The 13455-nt window shown below is 50.8% G+C and overlaps 1 protein-coding gene across 1 annotated transcript; it reads left to right on the top strand.

The window, feature by feature from the left end:
- The first annotated feature begins 10340 nt into the window (after window positions 1-10340).
- Window positions 10341-11717, top strand: LOC148381225 (janus kinase and microtubule-interacting protein 3-like). The gene is made up of 2 exons (XM_088363964.1): window positions 10341-11106; window positions 11186-11717. The coding sequence occupies exons 1-2, from the start codon at window positions 10894-10896 to the stop codon at window positions 11300-11302; spliced, it is 330 nt and encodes a 109-aa protein (XP_088220090.1). The 5' UTR covers window positions 10341-10893; the 3' UTR covers window positions 11303-11717.
- The last annotated feature ends 1738 nt before the right edge of the window (window positions 11718-13455 follow it).

The raw sequence follows: 13455 nt of genomic DNA, 5'->3' as shown, positions 1-13455 counted from the left end.
CGCACTGAACAACACCATCCCGCACTGAACAACACCATGCCGCATTGAACAACACCATGCCGCACTGAACAACACCATCCTGCACTGAACAACACCATCCCGCACTAAACAACACCATGCCGCACTGAACAACATTATGGCGCACTGGACAACATTATGCCGCACTGAACAACACCATGCCGCACTGAACAACACCATGCCGCACTGAACAACACCATGCCGCACTGAACAACACCATGCCGCACTGAACAACATTATGCCGCACTGAACAACACCATGCCGCACTGAACAACACCATGCCGCACTGAACAACACGATCCCGCATTGAACAACACCATCCTGCACTGAACAACACCATGCCGCACTGAACAACACCATGCCGCACTGAACAACACCATTCCGCACTGAACAACACCATGCCGCACTGAACGACACCATCCTGCACTGAACAACACCATCCCGCACTGAACAACACCATGCCGCATTAAACAACACCATGCCGCACTGAACAACACCATCCTGCACTGAACAACACCATGCCGCACTGAACAACACCATGCCGCACTGAACAACACCATGCCGCACTGAACAACATTATGCCGCACTGAACAACATTATGCCGCACTAAACAACATTATGTCGCACTGAACAACACTATGCCGCACTGAACAACACCATGCTGCACTGAACAACATTATGCCGCACTGAACAACACGATCCCGCATTGAACAACACCATCCCGCAGTGAACAACACCATGCCGCATTGAACAACACCATGCCGCACTGAACAACACCATGCTGCACTGAACAACATTATGCTGCACTGAACAACACGATCCTGCATTGAACAACACCATGCCGCACTGAACAACACCATCCTGCACTGAACAACACCATGCCGCACTGAACAACACCATGCCGCACTGAACAACATTATGCCGCACTGAAAAACACCATGCCGCACTGAACAACACCATCCCGCACTGAACAACACCATGCCGCATTGAACAACACCATGCCGCACTGAACAACACCATGCTGCACTGAACAACATTATGCTGCACTGAACAACACGATCCTGCATTGAACAACACCATGCCGCACTGAACAACACCATCCTGCACTGAACAACACCATCCTGCACTGAACAACACCACCCCGCACTGAACAACACGATCCCGCATTGAACAACACCATCCCGCACTGAACAACACCATGCCGCACTGAACAACACCATTCCGCACTGAACAACACCATGCCGCACTGAACAACACCATGCCGCACTGAACAACACCATGCCGCACTGAACAACACCATGCCGCACTGAACAACATTATGCCGCACTGAACAACACCATGCCGCACTGAACAACACCATCCCGCACTGAACAACACCATGCCGCATTGAACAACACCATGCCGCACTGAACAACACCATCCTGCACTGAACAACACCATCCCGCACTAAACAACACCATGCCGCACTGAACAACATTATGGCGCACTGGACAACATTATGCCGCACTGAACAACACCATGCCGCACTGAACAACACCATGCCGCACTGAACAACACCATGCCGCACTGAACAACACCATGCCGCACTGAACAACATTATGCCGCACTGAACAACACCATGCCGCACTGAACAACACCATGCCGCACTGAACAACACGATCCCGCATTGAACAACACCATCCTGCACTGAACAACACCATGCCGCACTGAACAACACCATGCCGCACTGAACAACACCATTCCGCACTGAACAACACCATGCCGCACTGAACAACACCATCCTGCACTGAACAACACCATCCCGCACTGAACAACACCATGCCGCATTGAACAACACCATGCCGCACTGAACAACACCATCCCGCACTGAACAACACCATGCCGCATTGAACAACACCATGCCGCACTGAACAACACCATCCTGCACTGAACAACACCATCCCGCACTGAACAACACCATGCCGCACTGAACAACATTATGGCGCACTGAACAACATTATGCCGCACTGAACAACACCATGCCGCACTGAACAACACCATGCCGCACTGAACAACACCATGCCGCACTGAACAACATTATGCCGCACTGAACAACATTATGCCGCACTGAACAACACCATGCCGCACTGAACAACACCATGCCGCACTGAACAACACCATGCCGCACTGAACAACACGACGTCGCACTGAACAACACGACGCCGCACAGAACAACACGACGCCGCACAGAATAACACAATACCGCACAGAACAACACAATACCGCACAAACAGTTTTAGATAATATTACGTCGCAGTCATGTGACGCGGACATGACGTCAATAGGCGGAACTCACGGCAAAATTATAATCCGTGGGCGTGGCTTGCAACAGGAAGTAGGAAAGCGGCAGTTCTGGCAAACAAGACACAGCTGTTAGTAACACGATGACTAACAAGGCAAATATTTTTGTTTTCAGCTTGCAACTTGACCGTCTAGAGCGTACAAGGTAATTACAACTGTTTTTTTTTAGCCCTGAAAAGCGAGGGAGTGTGGCGTTTGGGAGGAATGTCGAACTCGGCGTCTGCTTCCAGCCACAGACGCCAAATTTCGACGATTATTTCGACTGGTCAACGGTTGTAAATTATTGCGTTGACTAAAAACTTTATTTAACTCTACTCTTAACTTTGCCGTTTCAGATATGCGGGTATTACACCGCGGAAATGACGTCAATAGGCTGAACTCTCGCCAAAATTCAAATCTGTGGGCGCAATGGCCTTGAGCGAGACACCGGATACAAACACGACGATTATCAACAGAAATATCTTTATTTTCCGCTTGCAAGTGGACCGTCTAGAGCGTACACGGTAAGTACAACTCATTGTGTTTAAAAAGATTTACGTTTGTGTAGTTTGCGTTGCGTTGTATCTGTGAATGTTGGTTGAGGCTAAATGTTAATGTTTAATTTCATTCCTTTAGGTTCCACGGTGTTTGTTGGCTGTATGTTTTCCACTGCAAGAAGAGGCTCGTATCATTGACCAGCAGGAGCTACAATGGTGAGTACCCCTTTCGTCTTCCATTTATGTTAAACACTTCCTATTTCATGTCTAACAGTACTCGATTTAACAAATAACCATAAATAAATACAGTGTGGGCAGTCACGTTAACATATGTGATTATCCTGCCTAATATGTTTATCACAAATATGTCACTAATCACTAATATGTTTATTTGTTTATCACAACACCTTTGGACCTTCAGCAATCGATTATTTACCTTCATCTACATAGAGACAGAACGATGGTGTCTTAAACATCTCATTCATTTCACCAAATAACTTCACGCAGGTGGATAACGGCCGTCTCGGTCACGCTATGTTGCGTGATGCAGTTTTGAAGAACCAAATGCATTTATTCAATGACTAAGTCAAGCTAGTTCTATGTTTATGATGTTGTAAGTTACGGTACCGATTGAAGTTGAGTTCGAAGCCAGTGGAAAACAGCGCTGCGTTTGTGCTCTCCAGGTACAAATGTTGTGATCTCTGACTGACGACCGGGCGAGACTCGAGTAAGAGATGTCCAAACGAGCTCCGGCAGGGCGGGCCAAGGCGGAGCGAACGGACGCCCTTCAGGCCGCCAATGACGAGCTGAGAACCAAACTGATGGACGTCCAGTTAGAACTTCAGCAGGAGAAGAACAAGGTGAAAACCTCAACAGACAGACACTGCCTGCCTCCCTGCCTGCCTCCCTGCCTGCCTCCCTGCCTGCCTCCCTCCCTCCCAGTTTTCCCGATGTAGATTAGACATGCGTGTGCCATGACTGTGTCAGCCTACATCAACAAATGCACCGAGGACGTCAGCACCACTAAGAATATCATCACCCGGGGCAACCAACGACCCTGGATGACTGAGGAGGTACGTCAAACGCTACGAGCGCGGAACTCTGCCTTCAAGTCTGGCGACAAGGAGACACTGAGGACAGCGAGAGCCAACTTGAACCGTGCCATCAGGATAGCGAAGCGAGACCGCAGTCGAAAATTTCAGGATCGTTTCCACGACGTCAAAAACATCAGGAGTATGTGGCAAGGCATACGGGCGATTACAGACTACAACTCACCCTCCCCCCCCCCGGTGGGTGTAGTTGATGCTGACTTTCTAAATGGTCTAAATAACTTCTTTGGGAGGTTCGAGGCACTAAACGGCACTCCAGCAGTTAAAACTGTCCCCCATCAGGAAGAGGAGGTACTCTGCCTTGACTCCGCCGATGTGTTGAAGACCCTGAGGAGAGTCAACCCCTGTAAGGCCCCTGGCCCCGACAACATTCCTGGGCGTGTGTTCAGGGAATGTGCAAGTCATCTGGCTGGGGTCATCACAGACATTTTTAACACCTCGCTGGGCCAAGCCACAGTGCCGGCGTGCTTTAAGACTGCCTCCATCATTCCGGTGCCGAAGAAACCTCAAATCACCTCATTTAATGATTACCGGCCTGTTGCACTGACTCCGGTTATGATGAAGTGCTTCGAAAGGCTGCTTAAAGGTCACATCGTTTCCAGACTCCCCCTATTATTTGACCCGTTCCAGTTTGCCGACCGGCAAAACCGCTCCACTCAGGACGCCATCTCCTCCGTTCTTCACCTGAGCCTGGCTCACCTGGAGGAGAAGAACACCCATGTGCGGAGGCTGTTCCTGGACTTCAGCTCAGCGTTTAACACCATCATCCCACAGCATCTGGTAGGAAAATTGGAACACCTGGGCTTCAACACCCCCCTTCGCAACTGGCTGCTAGACTTCCTCACCAACAGACCTCAGTCAGTCCGGGTCGGACAGAACACCTCTGATGTCATCACCCTCAGCACAGGCTCCCTTCAGGGCTGCGTCCTGAGCCCCCTGCTGTGCACCCTGATGACACACGACTGCGTCCTCAGGTTCACCACCAATCACATCGTGAAGTCAGCAGACGACACAACGGTGGTGGGGCTCATCAGAGACAACAACGACCTGGACTACAGAGAGGAGGTGGAGCAGCTGGTGGGCTGGTGCAGAGAAAACAGCCTGATCCTGAATGAGGAGAAGATGAAGGAGATCATCGTCGACTTCAGGAAAAAACAGCCTCACCACGCTCCACTGATCATCAACAGCTCAGCTGTGGAGGTGGTCAGCACCACCAAATTCCTGGGGGTCCACATCACAGAAGACCTCACCTGGACTATGAACACTACGGCACTGGTCAAGAGGGCACAGAAGCGCTTGTACTTCCTGCGGAGGATGAGGAGAGCCCACCTGCCCCCACCCATCATGAGGACGTTCTACAGGAGCACCATAGAGAGCATTCTGACAAGCTGTCTCTCTGTGTGGTGTGGAGGCTGCACCGCCTCCGATTGGAAGAACGTGAGGAGAGTGGTGAGGACAGCAGAGAGGATCATAGGGGCTCCTCTTCCCTCCATTCAGGACATTTCATCTCAGCGCTGCATGTCCCGTGCCCGTAACATCATCAATGACCCATCACACCCCCACCATGGACTGTTCTCCCTGCTGCCCTCTGGGAAGAGGTTTGCAGCATCCGCTGCAGGTCCACCAGGTTCTGCAACAGCTTTTTCCCTGCTGTCATCAGACTGTTGAACACTAGAACTGTTGAGCTCTAAACTGAACTCTGCATCACACATTCACAGAACTGTACTTTATGACACTACGGACCTCTATCTTGCACTATCTCGCACTACCAACTTTACTGAACTTGTATAAACCCTTTAAATAGAAGTTTAATACATGGTTTAGCATTCCTCTGCACACTCTTGAATACTGTTTTGCCTACTTGCACTATTGCATAATTATCAAAGCTGCACTTTATACTTATTTTTAATATATATATATATATATATATATATATATATATATATAGTATATATGTATATATATATATTTTCATAGGGTATGTTACTTCTATTCAACTGCAATATCACTACTTTGTTGTAAGACGTATGCAACGGAATTTCGTTTTGTATGCACCATGTGCAGACAAGATGACAATAAAGTTTGTCTAAGTCTAAGTCTAAGTCATGTCAGGTCAGCTGTCTGGAGAGAGAGAGAAGTCAGGACCTGCGGGCGGAGCACCACCGTGCCACCGCCGCCATGACGGAACTCAAAAGCAAACTCCATGAGGAGAAGCAGAAAGAGTTAGCCATTACCAGGGAGACATTACTGCGGCAGCATGAAATGGAGCTGATGAGAGTGATCAAAATCAAAGATGGAGAGATCCAGCGACTGAATGCCTTGGTCCTCAGCCTGAGGGACGGCTCCATGGACAAGGTGATCCGCTCTATCCGTGTCTGACTATCCGCACGCCACGTCGGGCTTCGATGCGGCCGCTACCGTATTGTGTAGCTTGTCCCCAGTAAGCGTCGCGGCGCTCCGTTGCGGTCTCAACGGCCCGGTGTGGCGCAATGTCTGCTCAGGTGAGGAGGGGGGGCGCTTTGCTGGCGGAGGTGGAGGAGACGCGGCGGTGTCGGGAGACCGAGCGGTGTCGCCTCCACCAGGAGCGCGGAAGAAGCCCTGGCAGCGGCCCAGCAGGCCTGGCAGTCCCGAGCGGCCGAGCTCCGATCGGCTCATCACCAGCATCGGGAGGAGCTGAGCCGAACCAAGAGAGACTGCGAGAGGGAGATCCGCCGACTGGTAGGACTGATCAGATGCGCGGTGCGTGGCTATGTTCCCAATTTCGTTGTATACCTGCAGTGCAATGACACCTAAGGCATTCTATTCTATTCTATTTCACAAGAAGAAAATGTCCGGTTGCTCGCTTCGCTTTTGTCACAGCAAAGGTGTTCTAGTCGATTCCAGAAAAAAATTGGCCGGTTGCTCTCTTTGTTTTTGTCACAATTCTGGCAAATGAGTTTGCCCGCCTGCCTGAGCGCTCCCCGTTTGTACATCCAGACGGATGAGATCAAGCTGAAAGACAGAGCGGTTAGTGTTTTGGATGAAGCCCTGGGGCCGGCCACGTCCACCGCCTTCAGCTGCAGACTCAGGCTGCCGAGCAGCAGATCGCTGCCCTGAGGGATTCCCAAAGGGCGGGCCTAAACTACCCTGGAAGTGGGGTCAACGCCGCTACTAGCAATCCTCTTCATTGCGTAAGCCACCTCATCACACACTTGCAGTACGCATGACTTAGTTCGTTGCTGGAGGAAGGTAGCACAAAAACAGTTTTGAACTTTGAACGAGTGCTTGTGTGTGTGTGTTGCGGGGCGTTTTCAGTCTCAGGAGGATCGGGACACGCGACGGTTTCATCTGAAAATCGCTGAGCTCAGCGCAGTCATCAGGAAACTGGAGGATCGAAACGCCCTGCTTTCTGAAGAGCGCAATGAACTGGTAATTTATTGACGGCACGCTTGAAGGTTTGCGCTACGTTTGATGCGCGCCATCCAGCGAGGCACCCATTGCGCTTGCTTATTAGTTGAGCGGCGCGGCGAGTCGGTTGCCTGGTAGATGTCTTTTATTGGGAGCCAAAGCCACGATTCCGTTCAAACCGATGCAAAAGGAATGGATACGTTCTGGCCCGCGTGTTGTGCGTCTTTCACATCCCGCACTTCATGCTTGCAGCTAAAGCGACTGAGAGAAACAGAAAGCCAGTTTCTGCCACTCCTGTACAAAAACAAACGCCTGAGCAGGAAGAATGAAGAACTCTCGCTGGTGCTGTGTCGCCTTGAAAACAAAGTGCGCTTTGTCACCCAGGAGAACGAGGAGATGGCAAGCTTGGTAAGTCGACGCAGACAACGGCGGCGTGCCAACAGAGTCCACTGCATTTGTGTTCCACAGAGAAGGCCTAGTTCGCTCAATGACCTGGACCGCGGTTGCGGCCAGCAGGACGGTGAAATGGAGTTCCTTCAAGTTGTGGAGCAGCGGCACATCATCGACGACTTGTCCAAGGTCTTCAGGCAGGCGACTCGGTGCACGTACGGCAGCGCCGCGCTCGCTCGCTGTCGCCAGGAAACCTTTTCCGTCCAAAGCTTGGCCGGCGGCCGCCATCCAAAAAATTGGCCCCTTAAATTCCGACCTTTCAAGCAGGAGCATTGTGCGCACGCGTTTGAACACGCTTTAGACTTGTTTTGCCGTTTTCAGCAGCTCAAAGCTCCCGTTTTGTCAGCGCCTTTGCCACTCGCTGTGCGCTGAAAACGACGGACTTGCCCGGCTGCTCAGCCCGTCAACCATGAGCCGCGAGCGCGACGTCATTGTCCGTAGGCAGCTAGTGGCAAAATGCACCCTGTTAGAGTTGCGCTCGCTCCAACTTATTTTGCAAGAACCACACGGGAGACAAGTAAGTTCTTTTGGACACCTGCAGGTGGAGAGTCCATCCGTTGTACGAATGAAGTCTGACTCTCGGCTCCTGCACGAGCATTTTAATTAAGAGAAACAGGGTGGGTGTAAGAGTGGATTGAATAGAGGAAGCCCTTGACCTCTAGTCAAAACATAGCAAGGGGTGTTTTACGACTTTGTGTAGGAAGGGATAAGCGATAGGGATAAATAAGGGATAAATAATATTATTTATTACAGGTCGCAGTCAAAGTCAAAGCAACACAATGATACGATAAAGATAATCTGGAAAACCCTGACACACCCTGTAGTTGTCACTTTTGGAAAAGACGAGCGTCCCTCCAATCATCGCCGGTGACGTGTTTTTCAGGCTCTGGAGACAGGAGCTCATGTCAGAAATGTCATTGTGAGTCGCGTTTGTTTCTGCGCCGGAGCCGTTCGTTCCCTTTGCATCCAAAGAATCTCAAAGGCGGATTATTTGTGTCGACAGGAGAGAGATTTGCTGCTACGATACCGACGTCGAGAATCTCTGAGGAGGAACAAAGCGTGAGGTCCTGCAAGGTGAGTCTGTTTGTTTGCGGCTGCTTGGTGTTGCGCAAGATGAAATGGCCTTTTTCTCGCTATCGTTCCTCTCGTCGATTCATCGTGAGGTGTCGCTTCAGTTTGTTCAGAGAGATGTTTGCTTCCGCGCCCGCAGGTCATCGAAACATTTTACGGCTACGACGAAGACGTGTTGGTGGACTCGGACGGATCGTCCTTGTCTTTTCACACCGACAGAACCCCCGACACGGAACCCGAAGAGGTAGCCCGCCATTTCTGCCAGCGTATTGGCACCAAACATTCCTCTTCAGCCTGGAATCGGACTCGTCTTTGCGTCGCGGGTGCTTTGTCGCCGGTCTGACTGATTCTGGTACTAGTGCTGTGTTGCATTGGTGTGTGCATGAAGAGGCGGAGCTTCGCTACCGCCAGCTGACGCAAGAATATCAAGCGCTGCAACGAGCCTACGCTCTGCTAGCCCAGACCAGCGAAAGGGGACTACGACGCCGAGAAGGAGATCAAGGTGGCGCCCCTTCCCGCAACCCCCGGCCGGGTCGCAGCCTCCCCGTTCTCACCCAGCCTCGGGTGTTCTCTGGTCTGAAAGGAGGAGGAGGAGCCTCCCTCCTCCTCCTTTCAGACCAGAGAAAAGCTGATGGTAGAAATGGGTCACTATCAAAGCAGAGTAGCAGATCTGGAGTCAGCGCTGAAGCAACAAGGACAGGTAAGCTCATCAATGAGCACACCTTTTTCTCAGACAAAATAGCTACATTCTTCAGTCACTCATCCGTCTGGCATTACTGGACCAACCCCCCCCCCCCCCCCCCCCCCCCGAACGTGGCTGGGAAAATGCGGAGAAAAGCAAATGTCATTTTCCAGTCAACCAAAGAATTTGTGGATGAAAATGACACAACATTCCAAAGCTGTCCACGCGTTTGTCTCTTCTAGAATGTCAAGTGGGTGGAGGAGAAGCAGCTGCTGCGTCAGAGCAATCAGCAGTTGGCCGAAAAGGTGACGGAAAGAAAGGCGCTGGGCGGAGTCGCTTGGCGTCACACCTGTCGGGAAGCCCCGCAGATGAGGTCTGACTGTCTTTTCAGGTCAGGCGGATGGAGGCGGAAGAAGCGCGTCTGAAAGAGCACATCCAGGATATCCGAGACCAAAACGAACTGCTTGAGTTCCGCATCCTGGAGCTGGAGGTGGGAAGACTCGCACAAGCGTGTTGAGGCCAGAGATGTGACGGACGGACGGACGGACGGACGGACGGATGCATGCCTCTGCCTTTCAGGAGAGGGAGTGGCGCTCCCCCGTCTTGAAGTTTCTGCAAGTCCGTTTCCCAGACGGCCTCAGCCCTTTGCAGATCTACTGCGAGGCCGAGGGCGTGAGCGTACGTAAGGCGTCCCTCGCAACCCTAACCTTAACCCGAGGTCCCAGAACACCTTACATTGCTCCTTGCGCCTTTCCCCCGGACATCGTCATCAGTGATCTGATGAAGAAGCTGGACATCCTGGGCTATAACGCCGTAAGTGTATGTCGAACTCCTTATGTTCGCACTCCACGAGACTCGGCGGCTCAAATGTGACTTTTGGAAGGCTTTGCGCTGAAAGAAGCTTGTTGACGCTGTGCCTTTGGGCTCTTGCAGAATCTCACCAACGAGGAGCAGGTGGTCGTGATTCACGCCAGGACCCTTCTCACCCTAGCCGAGAAGGTAACGCGCACGTCCACGCACGCTCTCGCATTCTGCTTATGTGACAGCAGCCTTTCCTCAGTGGTTAGAATACATCAAAGTGACCAAGTCAGCACTTCAACAGAAGATGTTGGACATTGAAAGTGAGAAGGTAGACAGACACGCGACATCAGCCAAGGGGAACTCCGGCAATGTGCCCCAACAATTCTGACCTTGAGCTGTGCTAGGATATGTTCTGCAAGCAGAAGGGCTACCTGGATGAAGAGTTGGACTTCAGGAAGTGTTCCATGGACCAGGCTCATAAGGTAAGCCGCCCTCAAATCTCCCGCCGGACCACTGATGGACGAGGATTGCGGCCCAGAGGATCCTGGAGCTGGAGGCCATGTTGTACGAGGCGCTACCGCAGCGGGACTGCCCCGCCACGGACGGCAAAAAAGCCAGCCACGCTGGCGTGAATGACGTGCTGACGGCGGATCAGAGAGAAGAGCTTAGGAGCGCCGTGGACCAATGGAAGCGAGCCCTGATGTGCGAGTTGAGGGAGCGCGACGCTTGCATCCTCCAAGAGAGAATGGATCTGCTGCACAGCGCGCAACAGGTAAGGGCCCAAAGCCAGCCCGGCACTTACTTGCACGCTTACTGGCTTTTGAATGCCACTTTCCATTTGTCCGTCATAGAGGAACAAAGAGCTGAAAGAATTCATCGAAGCTCAGAAGAGACAAATCAAACAATTGGAGGAGAAGTTTCTGTTTCTCTTTCTATTCTTCTCCTTGGCCTTCATTCTGTGGCCCTAACACCAGCTGGTGAGTGAGCTCCAGCGGCACCGCACTCGACACCTCCGATACACTGCCAGCCGGTCTCAGACGTTGGCAGACGCTCCGATGCCAACGTATACCCCCCGCCACGGTGACAGAGGCACCGCGTCACACCGGCGCTCATCCAATCAGAAGGCAGGAAAAGCAAATTCACATGCAGGGCACTTTTGAACCAGAAGAGAGCGCCACAAAAAACGGTTGTTGCCCCAAACGCGCACTAAAAAGGGTCAGAATAACAAGAGTCCCACTGGCCAGCCGGGGCCACCCATCCAGCTGTTTCTTCAGGGGGGAAAAAAATTGGAGTCACCGGTGAGTACATTTTGCATTTAGCTCTGCTTTTCTGCTTCTGTCTTCAAGTGTGTGGCATCCTGCGATCAAAGAGTCAGCCAACCCCAAAGCGGTTGACCTCAACGTCCCACCACCATGCCTACCAGAGCAGGTGACGTGATGCTTTGGACATCCTTCCGTCTCAGATGCCCAAAAGTACTCTTTGCCACATCTGCGGCAATACGGTGTCTTTTCAAAGGTGCAAATAAATCCAGCGTGGGCGGAACACGCACGTCTTCGGTTTTTCCCGCTTTGTTTGTGTGACAGCTGTTGTGAAAATTTTATACAAATAAAGTTGTATAGTACAGGTTTGGCCAAGCCGCAACTCCCGAACCGCATGCGGCTCTTTTATGTTCATATCAACATTTGTGTGTGTGTGTGTGTGTGTGTGTGTGGGGGGGGGGGGGGGTTGTGCGTGTTGGCTTCACTTGAGTTCAATTTGGTATTTTGGTCAAAAGCGCATGTGGTGAAATTCCACAAAGTAGGATGGGCAAACACATTTCTTTAAACTATGAGTGTCAATTGGGCTCTCGAAATGGCAGGGAAAAGATGCACAGCAAAACGAAAATACGTAGATGAACACAGGACGTTTTAATCAGAGTGGGAAAGTTTCTATTTTTTGTTGAACGTGATGGCAAACCATTCTGCCTGATATGTCAGACCTCAGCGCATTTCAAAGATTCAAATCTTCAGCGCCATGCACTTCAGCTCACTCCATGCTAACATTGATCAGGCGTCGAACCCGCATCATCATGCTTAAGAGGTGGCCATGCTAACCAGTGCGCCATTATGTCAACGCATAATAACTAAGTCTACTGGTCAAAACAGCGGTTACTATATGACGTCGCTACGTCGTGGTCACGTGACGCAGACAAGACGTCAATGGACGTGGGCAGAGTTAACTTGTTTAAAAGGGAGTAGGCAGAAGAAATATTTAATTTATTTAAATCTATTTTGAGTGCACACCATTATGCCAATGCATAACAACTGTAAATCTACTAAACAAAACCGCGGTTGCTATATGACATCTGCCACGTCGTGGTCACGTGACATACGTGACGTCGATGGGCGTAACTTTCGCCGGAATTCAAATCCGCGGGGAGAGTTAACTTGTTTAAAAGAGAGTGGGCAGAAGAATTATTTAATTTATTTAAATCTATTTGGTGTGTGCGCCATTATGTCAATGCATAACAACTGTAAGTCTACTAAACAAAACAGCGGTTGCTATTTGACGTCTGCCACGTCGTGGTCACGTGACGCGGACGTGACGTCGACGCCTACTTTACATCCCACCGATCACAGGACTCCTCGGCTGCATAACCGTGCCCCCTTCCCAACCAATCGGATTTGCTATACGCGAAAACGACGCCAATGGAAAGAGCTTCCGCCCAAATTTAAATCCGTGGGCGTGGCTCGCAGCAGGAAGTAGGAAAATGGCGGCGATGTTGACAAAGACACAGCGGATGGTAACATACGACTAACAAGAGAAATATTTTTATTTTCTGCTTGCAACTGGACCGTCCAGAGCGTACACGGTAAGTACAACTCATCGTTTTTAAAAAGAAGTACTTTTGTTGCCCTGAAAAGCGAGTGAGCGTGGCGTTTGTGGGGGACGTCGAATTTCGACGATTCTTTCTGGTCAACGGTTGTAAATGATTGTGTTGATTAAAAAAGAAAACTTGATGTAACTCTACTTTTAACTGCCGTTTCAGATAGATTTGGAATTGCATCACATCCAATTTTGCCTAGAGCGTACACGGTAAGTAACACTCGTTGTGTTTAAGGAGATTTACGTTTGTAATAGC

The sequence above is a fragment of the Syngnathus floridae genome, chromosome 20 (assembly GCF_059516105.1).
Source record: "Syngnathus floridae isolate MCC-2025c chromosome 20, RoL_Sflo_1.0, whole genome shotgun sequence".
Taxonomy (NCBI): domain Eukaryota; kingdom Metazoa; phylum Chordata; class Actinopteri; order Syngnathiformes; family Syngnathidae; genus Syngnathus; species Syngnathus floridae.
This window is presented reverse-complemented; position numbering and strand designations above follow the sequence as displayed.

What these genes read in the sequence shown, in the direction of transcription:
- LOC148381225 (XM_088363964.1), top strand. Translation starts at nt 10,894, where the DNA reads ATGTTGTACGAGGCGCTACCGCAGCGGGACTGCCCCGCCACGGACGGC. An exon ending in TGCTGCACAGCGCGCAACAG is followed by an intron (nt 11,107 to 11,185) that starts GTAAGGGCCCAA and finishes TGTCCGTCATAG; the next exon opens with AGGAACAAAGAGCTGAAAGA.